The sequence below is a fragment of the Papio anubis genome, chromosome 1 (assembly GCF_008728515.1).
Source record: "Papio anubis isolate 15944 chromosome 1, Panubis1.0, whole genome shotgun sequence".
Classification (NCBI taxonomy): Eukaryota; Metazoa; Chordata; class Mammalia; order Primates; family Cercopithecidae; genus Papio; species Papio anubis.
Window position 1 is genome coordinate 97,596,195 of NC_044976.1, and position 12,082 is coordinate 97,608,276.

General features: G+C 35.8%; 1 protein-coding gene across 5 annotated transcripts in view; it reads right to left on the reverse strand.

Annotated features, from left to right (window-relative positions):
- Positions 1-550: 550 nt before the first annotated feature.
- The window catches only part of PLPPR5 (phospholipid phosphatase related 5), a 119,358-nt gene continuing 107,826 nt past the window's right edge, over positions 551-12,082 (reverse strand). For 2 of the 5 annotated variants that reach the window (XM_021921165.2, XM_009213534.4), the window contains one exon: positions 551-3,407. In XM_021921165.2, the coding sequence (XP_021776857.1) occupies positions 3,375-3,407 (33 nt within the window). In that variant the 3' untranslated portion in view covers positions 551-3,374. The remainder of the gene's footprint in view (positions 3,408-12,082) is intronic. The other 3 variants (XM_009213547.4, XM_009213542.4, XM_003892245.4) reach the window with 2 other exon arrangements.

Here is a 12,082-nt window from a genome sequence, read left to right on the forward strand (position 1 = left end):
GAATACTCTCGTTTTTCTTAAAAGAGATTCATTCACTTAAAGTCTGGAGGAAATTCCCTTAATTGATATTCTAAAAGAACTGTAATTTGGAAAATTCATTAGAAAGCCCATGCCTGGCGAATTTTGAGATCAATATTTTCAAAGCATAAATAGAACCATTTGGTATATTTCCAGGGCAACTTTTTAGAGCATGCAATCAAAATGTAATAAATGGTGCCTTAGAGGCAGGAATATGCTAATTTACATCCAATCTTAAATGCTTTGCTCAACATAGAAGTGAGCCTATACAGTGGATCATATACCCGCTCAGTGTCTCAAATAGTTTCTAGGGAGTTGTGATTTGGAAATAAGGACGTTAGTAAGATCCCAGGATGGTCCACGAGATGCAGAGGGTAATTGAGCTGTCCAAGGAACTGGTCTAATCTGATTCATTGTGATCCATTTCCAAACATTCTTCAGTCACTCTGAGAATTCTTTCATGCACATTAACAAGCATTCCTTATTCCTCTACCCACTATCAAGACCAATATATCACAAAGTCAAAAATCAGTTTTCAATTGAATTTTTAAATTTTTATTTGAAAAATACAATACACAGCAGAGAATTATTTCCTCCCCTACTGTTCTTTCACAAAGGAAACTGTATGGTAAATGTAACTGAGATATTTGGCTAGGATAGATCCTGAGAAAAGAGAGGCCCAGTTAGAAGTGGAAAATACAAAGTCTGTCAAAGAAGATTCACCTCTCTTTTAACATAAAAGAGCCTTTTAAGTTATCACAGGAATCAGATAAAACATGTGCAGAATTTCTGCCATGCAAACAGAGACTACTGAAATTTTCAAGTTGACCAAATTACACTGACCTGGGCCCCAAGTAAGTAGAATAAAAAGGAGATGTCTTTATCAGAAAGATATGTGTTTGCCTGCTTTTACTAGCCTACATATGTACATATTTACATATTAATGTTTTCTGAAATACGATTTTCATTATTCTCAGTAATAGCATCATGAATAAGGGCTATTTTCTGGCTTTTGCTTTATTCACATGTATCTTGCCTTTTTCATCCGAATTTTCTTCATGACAGCATCACTCACTGTACAATCTTGAGCCCATGATGTGTAAATAGTAGAGGTGACTTTACTCTGGTTCTGGGTTAAATCTGAGTTTTTGAAGAATTTATAACACTTGCATTCAGATCAGGTTTAGCAAGGTGCAAAGAAGCAACCTTGACACGGGAATATATAGGCAAGGCTTCCAACAGGAAAAATATTCCTGGTTGGCTCCTTGGAAGTCTGATGTACAATCAATAGAACTGATAAAACTCTGGAAGCCTTACTAGTAATCTAGCTTTCCAAGACATTATGATCATCCCCTTCACTTTCATTCTCAATAAGTGAATTCCCTATTACTGTTATTGCCTAAAAAGTCTTTAAAGAGGGTCAGGACATTCAAAGTTTCTCCATGTTCTAAATTTCCAACAGGACTGAATTGCTCTAGAGGTCTGAAATTAGTAGAAATTTGGATTTTCTTTTCTTTTTGGCTCTACTAGAAGTGTTTTAGCTTCCACCGTGATAGAAATGGGCAAATAAAATCTATTTGGGGAGTAATGGTCAATCTTTCGTTGTATTTATTTGCTGATCTCTGTTGAAATTACAGAGAAAATTAAAAGTTTGCTTTCTTTAGTACTGTAAAGTTTAGAAAGATTCATTTCAGTCAATTACTGCCAAAGTTACTTTGCCATATAAGCTAAAGTTACTTAGGGTAGTTTTAATTACTGCAAAGTTATTGTTGAGGAGTTTGCCTTCCTTATGTTAATGGTGATTTTAATCTGTAATTCCACATGCTAAATGTAAGGTATGTCTCTTGGGCCCTCTCCTGAGTGGGAGGCTGGGGCCTGAGGGTGAGGGTGGAAGGAGAGATGTTGAGTTTAGGCTTCTCTTTTACAAAGAGCCTCACATCTAGACTCTTGATATTCGTTATTTTAAAACTGGATTACAATTATTATATAGTTGTGTATTTGCAAACTGTTCATTCTTAAAACAAACATTTAAAATACAGCAGAGCTTTCATAATTGTATTCTGGCATTTCTTTATTTTTTGAACCATAGGTAGTTGCCCAGGATTCTACTGAGCTCTGAAAGGCCTCAATGTCCAAAATGAGATGACAGCTGTGCTATATTAGAAAGGAATATGAGTTCAGGGTCAGAAAACCTGAATTTAGGCTTCAACTATGTCTCTTACTAGTTTGTGATTTGGCATGTTATTTACCCTGTCGTGGCTTCATTTTTCTTATCTGTAAAAATAAAGCCATACTCTTCATGTTTATACCAGGTTATTATGAGGATTACATAAAATAGTTGGTGTAAATATACCTTGTAAACTATAAAGTACTACACAAATGCAAAGTAAAATACATTAACCATATTTCTAGCATTTATATAATTTAAATTATGTGTCAGGGTATAGTTCTTTCCCGTTTAAATTATGTAGAATCTTTAGTAGTAAAAAAGCCTAAGAATGGAGCCTTTGACCACTCTTGAGACACTGCTACTCATGGGAAATTACTCAATAATAAGGGACCAGTGCTGAATTTCCTGATTTAAGCTATCCTAAATACTGCCTGCATTCAAAAACAAGTCTTGAATTAAGCCACAATTGTCAGGAGAAGAAGTCCAAATAAATAATTTTTAATTATGATACATTACTTATTACAGTAAAAATTGGCATTTTCCCCTTCAAAAGCAGAAGCACCAGTCTTAGAATGTATAGTATGAATGGTATTTTAAGTGAAATATAACATAATATAATGTGGAAACATTATTTTACTATAGAACATACTTTCTAAAAGGAATTTCACACACTGAAATGTTAGAATGGAAATAATGTCATGCTGAATAATAAAATAAAAACCCCCATGACTTTCAAAGTCCACTTCAAGTTAAACATGGCATACTGCTGACTAGATATATGAAAATTAAAAAAAAAAAAAAACTAGCCCAAAATAGAAGGTTTTCTATACAAATACGATTTATGTAGAGGTTTCTCTTAACATAATTGCAGTGATTCTGTGAGAAACTAAAGTGAATGTTTTATTGAAGGATTTTGTTCATTTGGTCATCACATTTTTGTTGAACACCTACTTTGTGCTAGGCTTTGTTGTAAGTGCTGGGGACACAGAAAAAAGAAAGACAATCCTGCCCTCGAGGAGCTCACAGTCTAGTGGGGGAAACAGATAGGTGGACATTGATTTTAAAATTATAAAAAATATTAAACAACGTTATAAACTTCCTTTGCAACCAAACAAACTTTGGGTGTTATGAGTGGATGGTAAAAAGGGATGACGTCCAATGCAGTGAAAAACCATCTGCTTCAATATCATGTGACTTCTGCGAAGGCAGTGATGTGGTTCTGCAAAAAGAAAAAGGAATGACAAAGTGAGAGGCTTGGGAACATTAGCTTTGTAAAACATGTAGTACCTTTACAAATAATCATTAGCGTATATGCTGAATGTTGAAGTTGCCAAAACATCCAGCATTATTAAACTAAGTTTTATGTATTAGTACATAATTTTCGCTGCTAATTACATATTTTATTCAATAATCTTAATTATCCAAATAGATTAAAATGTTATATCTGCTTTATTCAAAATTAACTCTGAAATTTGAAAAGATAAAAATGGCAATGCCAGACACGTTAATATTCTGTTCAGTGTTAATGGAATTTTAATGCTGCATGTTGGAGTTTCAGATTAATTGCTCCCTGAGAGACAGATGGTGTAGAATGAGGTGGTGAAATGCTGACTAAAATGGCATTTGCTAGTCGACAAAAATCTACTTAAACACTTCATTTTTGATGCATGAATCCTGACTCCAGACTGTGGTCTCTGCTGTTTACCTCTACCATAGAATTCTTTATAGAGCCTTTTTTTTTTTTTTTGGAAAGCAACAGAATTATGTACAAAGAAACTCTGTGGAATGGCTAGTATTTAAATAGATTCAGGCATGAAACAGGCCATGTTATGCCTGCTGAAGTATTGCAATGAAAAACTACTATTACATAATTAATCATGCTACATATGGGCTTATGTCAAGATCTAGCGTGACTGACAGCCCCAACAGCTAACATCAACATTACAAAAGGGTTCTACCATCATACTACCCATTTTTTTTTTTTTTTTTGAGAGTGAGGAGTCTGTAGCTCTGTCGCCGGGCTGGAGGTGCAGTGGCGGATCTCAGCTCACTGCAACTCCGCCTCAGGGTTGTAAGGCTGCTGCCTCAGCCTCGAGTAGCTGGGACTACAGGCATGCATACCTTGCCGGCTGCAGTTTTTGTATTTTTTAGTAGAGACGGGGTTTCACCGTGTTCGCCAGGATGGTCTCGATCTTCTGACCTCGTGATCCGCCCGTCTCGGCCTCCCAAAGTGCTAGGATTACAGGCTTGAGCCACCGCGCCCGGCCCATACTACCCATTTTAAATGTGTTTTGTGTAGTTTTTGTATGGCTGTTGCATTGGCTTTTTTATAATAAATGATATCATAAACAGAATTTCATATGAGGAATGTACGCCATAAAATTTTCTCAACATACATGTAGCTTTTTTCAAGTTTAAGTATTTTAATTCATCAAAACATATTTAAAATGTGTGTAAAAAAATTAAAATTCATTTTCATTGAATTTAGGCATATTAAACCACACAAAAGGAATCTCACTGATTACAATTTAGGGCATTATCTTCTAGGCTTGACCCACTTAATACTAGAGAAAAACAAAATTAGTAAGAATCAGGAGTGAGCAGAGCATGCTGAGTTTTTCACTAACTCCTGGTAACACTTTAGAAACTTTATTTCCCATTTAAAAATGCATGATGAAAATGCCTGAACATTCAGTAGCTCATCTCTAAGTTTTCTTTTGCTTTCCTTACAAAAGCTCAGGCATGACTTTAGGGTAAAGATGACTTGTCAGAGTTATATAATGCACTATAATTGAATTAAAACAATAAGAACTGTGGAAATCATACATCACAGTTTTATTTCCAGTGGCCCCACGGGTACTTGAAACCAGTGACTGAGAAAATGCAATTTGATATAGAGTGTTTCAGCACAAAACCCTCATGAACATCACACTTCTTACTAGGATCTAGACCAACATAATTTCTGGAAAGATGTTAAGATAGAAATTAAAGATTAATCAGTCAGTGACAACTGGTGGGTAGAAAAAGGGTCAATAAGGGGCAGTAGAGAGAAAATAAGTGAGGTAAGAAAGAACATGGGTGGTGTCCCAAAGGCCACTGGCATTGGCCTCAGTGTTCCCATTGACCCAGATAATGAAGGGAGGGTTCGCAAGGCTCATTAAGTTTGCTGAAGATGATCTTAAGGGGACAACCACCAATCTGGAAGGCAGAATTAAATACACATTAAAGGACTTTAATAAACAGAGAAATAATCAGAAGCAAACCACTGATGATCAGTGCACAGCTTGACAGAAATAGAGGAAAAACCAAGTGCACAGTGCAAGCTGGAGAGTGTGACAAAGAAAACTGTAATAACTGTAGGGTGACCATATAATTTATCATCTAAATATGGACATGTGGAAGGGGGGAAAGGGTGCTAATACTACACAAGGACAACAGGCTTAAATGAGGATTGTCCCAAATAGTAATATAAAGTCACCCTATACTGTGGTTTAATGTGTCCACTAAAATGCACATGTTGGAAACTTAATCTCTAAGGTAACAGTGTTGATAGGTGGGGCCTAATGGGAGGTGATTAGACCTCTAGGGTTCTGCCCTCATGAATGAATTAATGCCTTTATCATAGGTCAGGGTTTGTTATAAAAAAGCAAGTTTAGTCCCCTTCTCTCTTGTTCCCTCTTTTTGTGCTTCCACTATGTTATGATGCAGCAAGAAGGTGTGAGCACCTTGACCTAGGACTTCCCAGCCTCTGGAATCCTGAGCTGACACATTTCAGCTCCTCATAAATTACCCAGTTTGTGGTATTCTGTTATAGCAGCACAAAACAGACTAAGAAACCTTAATAATGAGGCATGGAATGTATAACTGTAGGTGAGCTATTGAGATCTAGAAAATACTGGAATTCAGTCTTAGCATTTAAAATCACATGCTTCAGTGATCACTATATCTCCCTTTAACTGCCCATAAATTTTAAGCCATATTAGTCTTTTCCTATGCCAAAATATTACCAAGTTAAACTACAAGAACAACAGTTAATTTCTAGACTGACTTCATTTTTAGATCCCAGGATTCTAGGGAAAATTCTTGCCCCCCCCCCCACACACACAAATTAGCAGCTTTTCCATTTCACATCACTTAAGTTTTCACTTCTGAGATGACTTCATTTTTTCCTATTTCACTGGGATTAGAAGTATCCTGCTTGGGGCTCATTATTTTAAGGTAGTTGTGGTTAGCAGACAAACAGATGAAAATAAAACACTGAAGTGACTGTGCCTAGGAAGAGAAAATTAAGGAGAAATTTAATCATAGTACATGACAGGAGTGTACAGACATATCAGAGAGCTTCTGTTCATTCACTTTACTGTTTAAGAGCAAATTAACCTATGTCATAAATGAAAGAGATGGATTATTTATCTCACTAGTTTTGTTTTTTTTTTTAAGTTTAATTCTTTTCTGGCACAGGGGTGATTTTCCCTGAAGGAATCTAAAGAAGGGCCAAGATAATTACTGGAGGTCCTTTTATAAGAATCTATTATATGATGCTACATTATACAACTTACATTACCAAGGTGTATGTACATGCATAATTTGAAATATACAGATGGCCTAATTCCTGTGCAGGAAGTTACTGTCTATTCACTTCCCAGAAGCATTTTTCCCAGTAACATGGAAAACCAGAATTGTGTTTAATATTTTCGGATTGTTGTCTTAAGAAATGGACTGCCTACGAGGCAAAGTAGTTGATCAAGTGTTTTTCTTTTTCAATATGGCTAAATTCTTAATATACAACACTAAATCTTATGAGATGATAGTGCAAAAAAGCGGTAGGCAAACCAAACAACTCATGCTTAAAAGTTCTATTCAGAATTGTGAGATGAAAGTGGTCATAAAATGTACTGTCACAATTCCCGGTACCTTCTGCAATTACATTAACAGAGGCTTACCATGGAGATGACAAAGCTTGACCCCAAATAGCTGAAGATCAGAATATGCTACATGAAGCATCCATTAGAAAGTGTTCACTCAGGTGCACGGCAAACCAGTGAGCAAAATACTGAGTCTGATCCTTGAGTGCAGGGGTCACAAGGGAAAGCAAACACTTTGTTTCTGGAAAGTTGTACTGGATACTTAAATTTAATAAATTTGAAAGTTTCTATAGCATGTCCATTTTTAAAAGCTCTAAGTTCTGCATGAAAATCTCTGCTTTACTATTTATTCTATACCTCCATATAGAAAATACAGTCTGTAATTTTAAAAAATGTTACTTAAGACAAAACTGTCATGATTAATGACATGAAACTTTGATGATGACTTGCCATCTGGCAAGATCCATCACTCAACAATCAACAAATCAGGGGGAAAGTGTGGGAAAATGCAAAAAGAGCACTCCAGGGAAGTGTTTGGAATTACAGCTATAGGAATACAAGCAAAATGCCATTGTTAATGGCTTCTTAGTTAAGGAATGCTAAATTCATATTAATGATGGAAAAATAACATGTATTTGAAAGATTAATAATAATAACAACAGCAGCAGCAACCAAAAGCTCTAGTTCCTATATTGCTTTTGGTTGTAAGGAAAACCTGCACAGAAGGACACATTTTTCTGCATTTGTCTTAGCTTTGCAACCCAATTCCAACACCAGTGCGCTCCAGCGCACATACGTTTATTGCCTTAATTGAAGGTGTTCACAGTGGCTTATTCCCATTATCCAGCTGAAGAGCCTGGCAAGACAGTCTTTAAAAGACCTTTCCTGTGAATTTTCTTCTTCACCATTCTCAATAGGTTGATTTCGGCACACCTACAAAATGTGTTTTACATATTACGTAAATGTTTATTTAAACATTGACTTAATTTATTCAAAGTACTAGTTTATTTAAAGTTCTATGTTGTTACATTGTTAGGCCAAATGCTGAGATTAAATATTATTCCAGTTTCATTCTTTCAAGATGATTGATGATAAAAAGCTTTTGTGTTTGAATAGCAGAGGCTATCAACGATCAGCATAGGTTTTTAACCTAAACATAAAATGGGATCTGTGCATCTGTCTTTCATGCAATGATTTATGTCTTTGACTCTGTTGCTGACGAAGCTGTGTGGTACAGTGGTCTTTGCAGTCAAGTCGTCTGAATGTCAAGTGTTTAAATGTGGTCTCCATCACAACTGAAATTTTAGCAAGCAATTTAACCTTTCACAGACCCAGCTTTCTCATCTGTGAAACAGAGGTAAGAATACATACTTTTTGAATGGATTTTTATTAAGATTAAATGGGATTATAGACACAAGGGTCCCTGTCCCTACTCAAACATATTCATCATTTACTTATAGTTACTAATAAAAGTCACAAGCTAAAAGGGAAAGTTAAAAAAAGAAAAAGTAAAATAAATAAATAATTTTTAATTGGTTAGAATTTTACAAATAAAGCTCACTATCTGAATATAAAATACACTATTCTACCGATCTGCAATGCTCATATCCAAACAAACTTTAAAACCCCAAAAATGTTCCTTTTAAGATTGGTGCAAACTAATTTGGTGGCAAAACCTGATCTGTTGTGAGGCAATTTACACACTGTTTTGCTGCAGAAATTCTCATCTGTGATTCCAATTGTTGCTCCAGACACTACTTGTGTAACCGAATATGCATATTCCTAAAATATAAAATATTTTGAATTCTGTAAAAACATCTGACACTAAGGATTCTGGAGAAGGACTAATGGTCCAATAAATTAATCAACAATTCTGACACAGCCTACATTGCATCAGGAAAAGATAGGTGGATGTCATGATCTCGAATATTGTCCCTGTTTATTTTGCGATTTGCTTCTTTAACTCATTCATTTGCTTCCTTCATTGGGTCCTTTAAAGAAGGGAAAGTGAGCAGAAGAGAGGAAAAAAGCAGAGTATATGGAGTATGTGTTGGAAGGTTCTACTTTGTCACATTGTTTTCCTTCTGCTAGCTTGTGAAGTTGGTATTTTAGTAAAGAGAAACAATGTTAAAACCATTTAAGAAGACATTGGTTAAATTCAGATTTGAAGCTGTGAAACTGATTCTAAAATTTATGTTCAGCAATTTCTTGTTGTTTTAAGAAGCTGGAGACATAAAAGCTATCATGGGACAGAACCAAAGTTTTCTTGGGAAAGGTGACTTTTTTGGGGTATTTTTAACCTTTCTATATAGTGGTTCTGTTTCAGTTCAGAGTTTTATATTGGTTCAGAGTTTTGTTTCCATTAAGAAGTTTCCTTTTTTTTTTTTTTACTATTCAGAGAAAAGAGCTAACACAGCTACCTTCTGAAAGAATCTCTAGGCAGCTTTCTCTGATAATTAAATCAGAGGCAGGCCCAGTTTTTATGAGAGCATTAGCTACAGATCTTATGAAGTATTTCCAAGTCCTGAGAAGCCAAAGAAGCTTAAGGCTTTTCACACCAAATCTTTAGAGGCACTGATTCTCTACTGTGGCTTCATGCTGGAATCATCAGGATCTTTAAGAAAATACTGATGCAACCCCAGAGACCAGGATTTAATTGGTATGAGGCATGGCCCGGTTACTGGAATTTTTAAAGGCTCTCTGGATGATTGTAATATACAGCCAATATTGAGAACCACTGTGTGAGAGGTTCTGCAGGCCCAGCTGTATCCAGATCAAGTGCTGGCTCTAAATCCAGATCACCTGATATGCCTGATGTAGTACAACTCCTGGGGCCCAAGCCCAGGCCTTCTGGATCAGAATGTCTTGGTGTGAAACCCAGATATCTTCTCTTTTTGCAAATGCCACAAGCAATGGATTGTCTTTTATGCCAGTCTGAGTACCACGGCCTAAAGTTGAAGAAAAGTGATTAATGAAGTAAGCATTATCTGGGATGTAAAATCAATTCCTTCTTTAAGATGCTATCCTTTCAGTGGCAAAAGAGTATTGCTTAAAAAAATCAGTGAACTTGAATAATTCCAAAAAGTACATCTTTGAATTCAAGCCTTTTGACATTAACTGCACATTATATGTCATGCTTAAAGCTGCACAATGCATAAAGGTGTTAAGAAGACCTTCAGCAAATACCTGTTTCAATCTTTTTTTTTGAGATGGCATCTTGCTCTGTCACCCAGGCTGTAGTGCGGTGGCAATATCTCAGATCACTGCAAACTCTGCCTCCTGGGTTCAAGCGATTCTCCTGCCTCAGCTTCCCAAGTAGCTGGGATTACAGGTGCACACCACCACACCCAGCTAATTGTTTGTTTCACTTTAACTCAATGTTTCCCAAATGTATTGACATGAAATTTCATGGAAGTCTATTAATACTAATGTGTTCATGGTATTTGTCTTCTAAGTTTGTTAACTTCCTCAACTATAATAACCTTCCTCTCTACCACACTTCTATCCCATATCCATAGCTATATTCTCAATCAGTAATCATGTTTGAAATGTAAAATCCCAACTTACCTCCTGTCTTACCTCCCTCACACAACAAGGTTTCTTTGGCCATGAGGAAACTTCCTGACTACTAATTTATCCATCTGATCCAGTCTATCATGCTCCTTATGAATTCTGCTTCTTTTTCACTCCTTCTGGACCCCATGGTTGATCATATGATCAATCTTTAACAGCATCCTCAAGTTTCTTGCCCTTGTGCCCTTATCTTGCCTGCTAAACAAAACCGTTGCATGAACTGGATTATCCACCCGGAACGTTCTTCTCTTTCACCCTCACTTGGCTCATGGTCCTGCAGCTCTCCCCTAAGATGATGTTTCAAGCATTGCTGCATTGCTTCAAGCACTGCTAAAGGTCTCCCTTTAAGTGTTCCTCCGGTATAGTCATCATCATCTTCTGTATATGATTACAAAATTCTCTCTGTCCCCACGAGACATACCATAGTGCTCCGTATTTGATATTTGTTACATTTCATATATTACAAATCTGATTATAATGATAAGGTAACTCAACAGTAAATTGTATCCATGCCTTGTTTCATATACTAATACTTTAACCTATAAAATTGGCTTCTTAGTTATTTCATTTTCCTTTAACTTTTTAAAATGCTTTAGATTTACTAAATAAGCATCCTAACAGTACTTGACAGAGGAGAATCGGAGGATGTGGATAATGGACCAAGTGCATGATAAATTCTTGTAGAACCAGGAGTTGATTAAAATTCCTCATTTAAAAACTTGCTTATTTTCACAAAAAGGCACCAGTTGATAAAAATCTGAATGAGCTACAACTAGATTCATTTCAGAACCATTCAAAATCATAAGGGCCATTAGAAATGACACAGATAACTTGAAAAATGTTTTATAAAGGTAAATATATGCTTACCATACAACCTGGCATTCTCACTGCTAGGTATTTATCTAAAAGAAATAAAATATATGTATTCACAAAAAACTGTATGTGAATGTTTATATCAGCTTTACTCATAATTGCCAAAAATGGAAATAACCCAACCTTCAATTGGTAAATGGATAAACAAACTGTGGTGCAGCTACACAACAGGATACTAGTCAGCAATTAAATGGGAAAAACACAGACTACAGATGCATGTAACAAATAAGTCAGACTCAAAAACTCAAAATGCATGAGTCCACTTATATAATATCCTGAGAATGGCAAAACACGAAGAACCAAAACAAATCAGTGGTTTCTCAAAGTTGGAGATTGAAGGAGGGATGACTACAAAGGGGAAGGCAGAAACATTTGGGAGTCACAGAAATGTTATCTAACTTGATTATGGTGATAATTTCATGAAAGTAGGCATTCATCAAAACTCATAAAACTATATGCCAAGAAAGGATGTTACAGGATGCAAATTATGCTTTAATAAATCCCAATTAAAAAAATTAGGACCACCAGCCATAACATGAAGTCTAAAGGCCAAGACATGTCTAAAATTTGGTTTGTCAGTTAT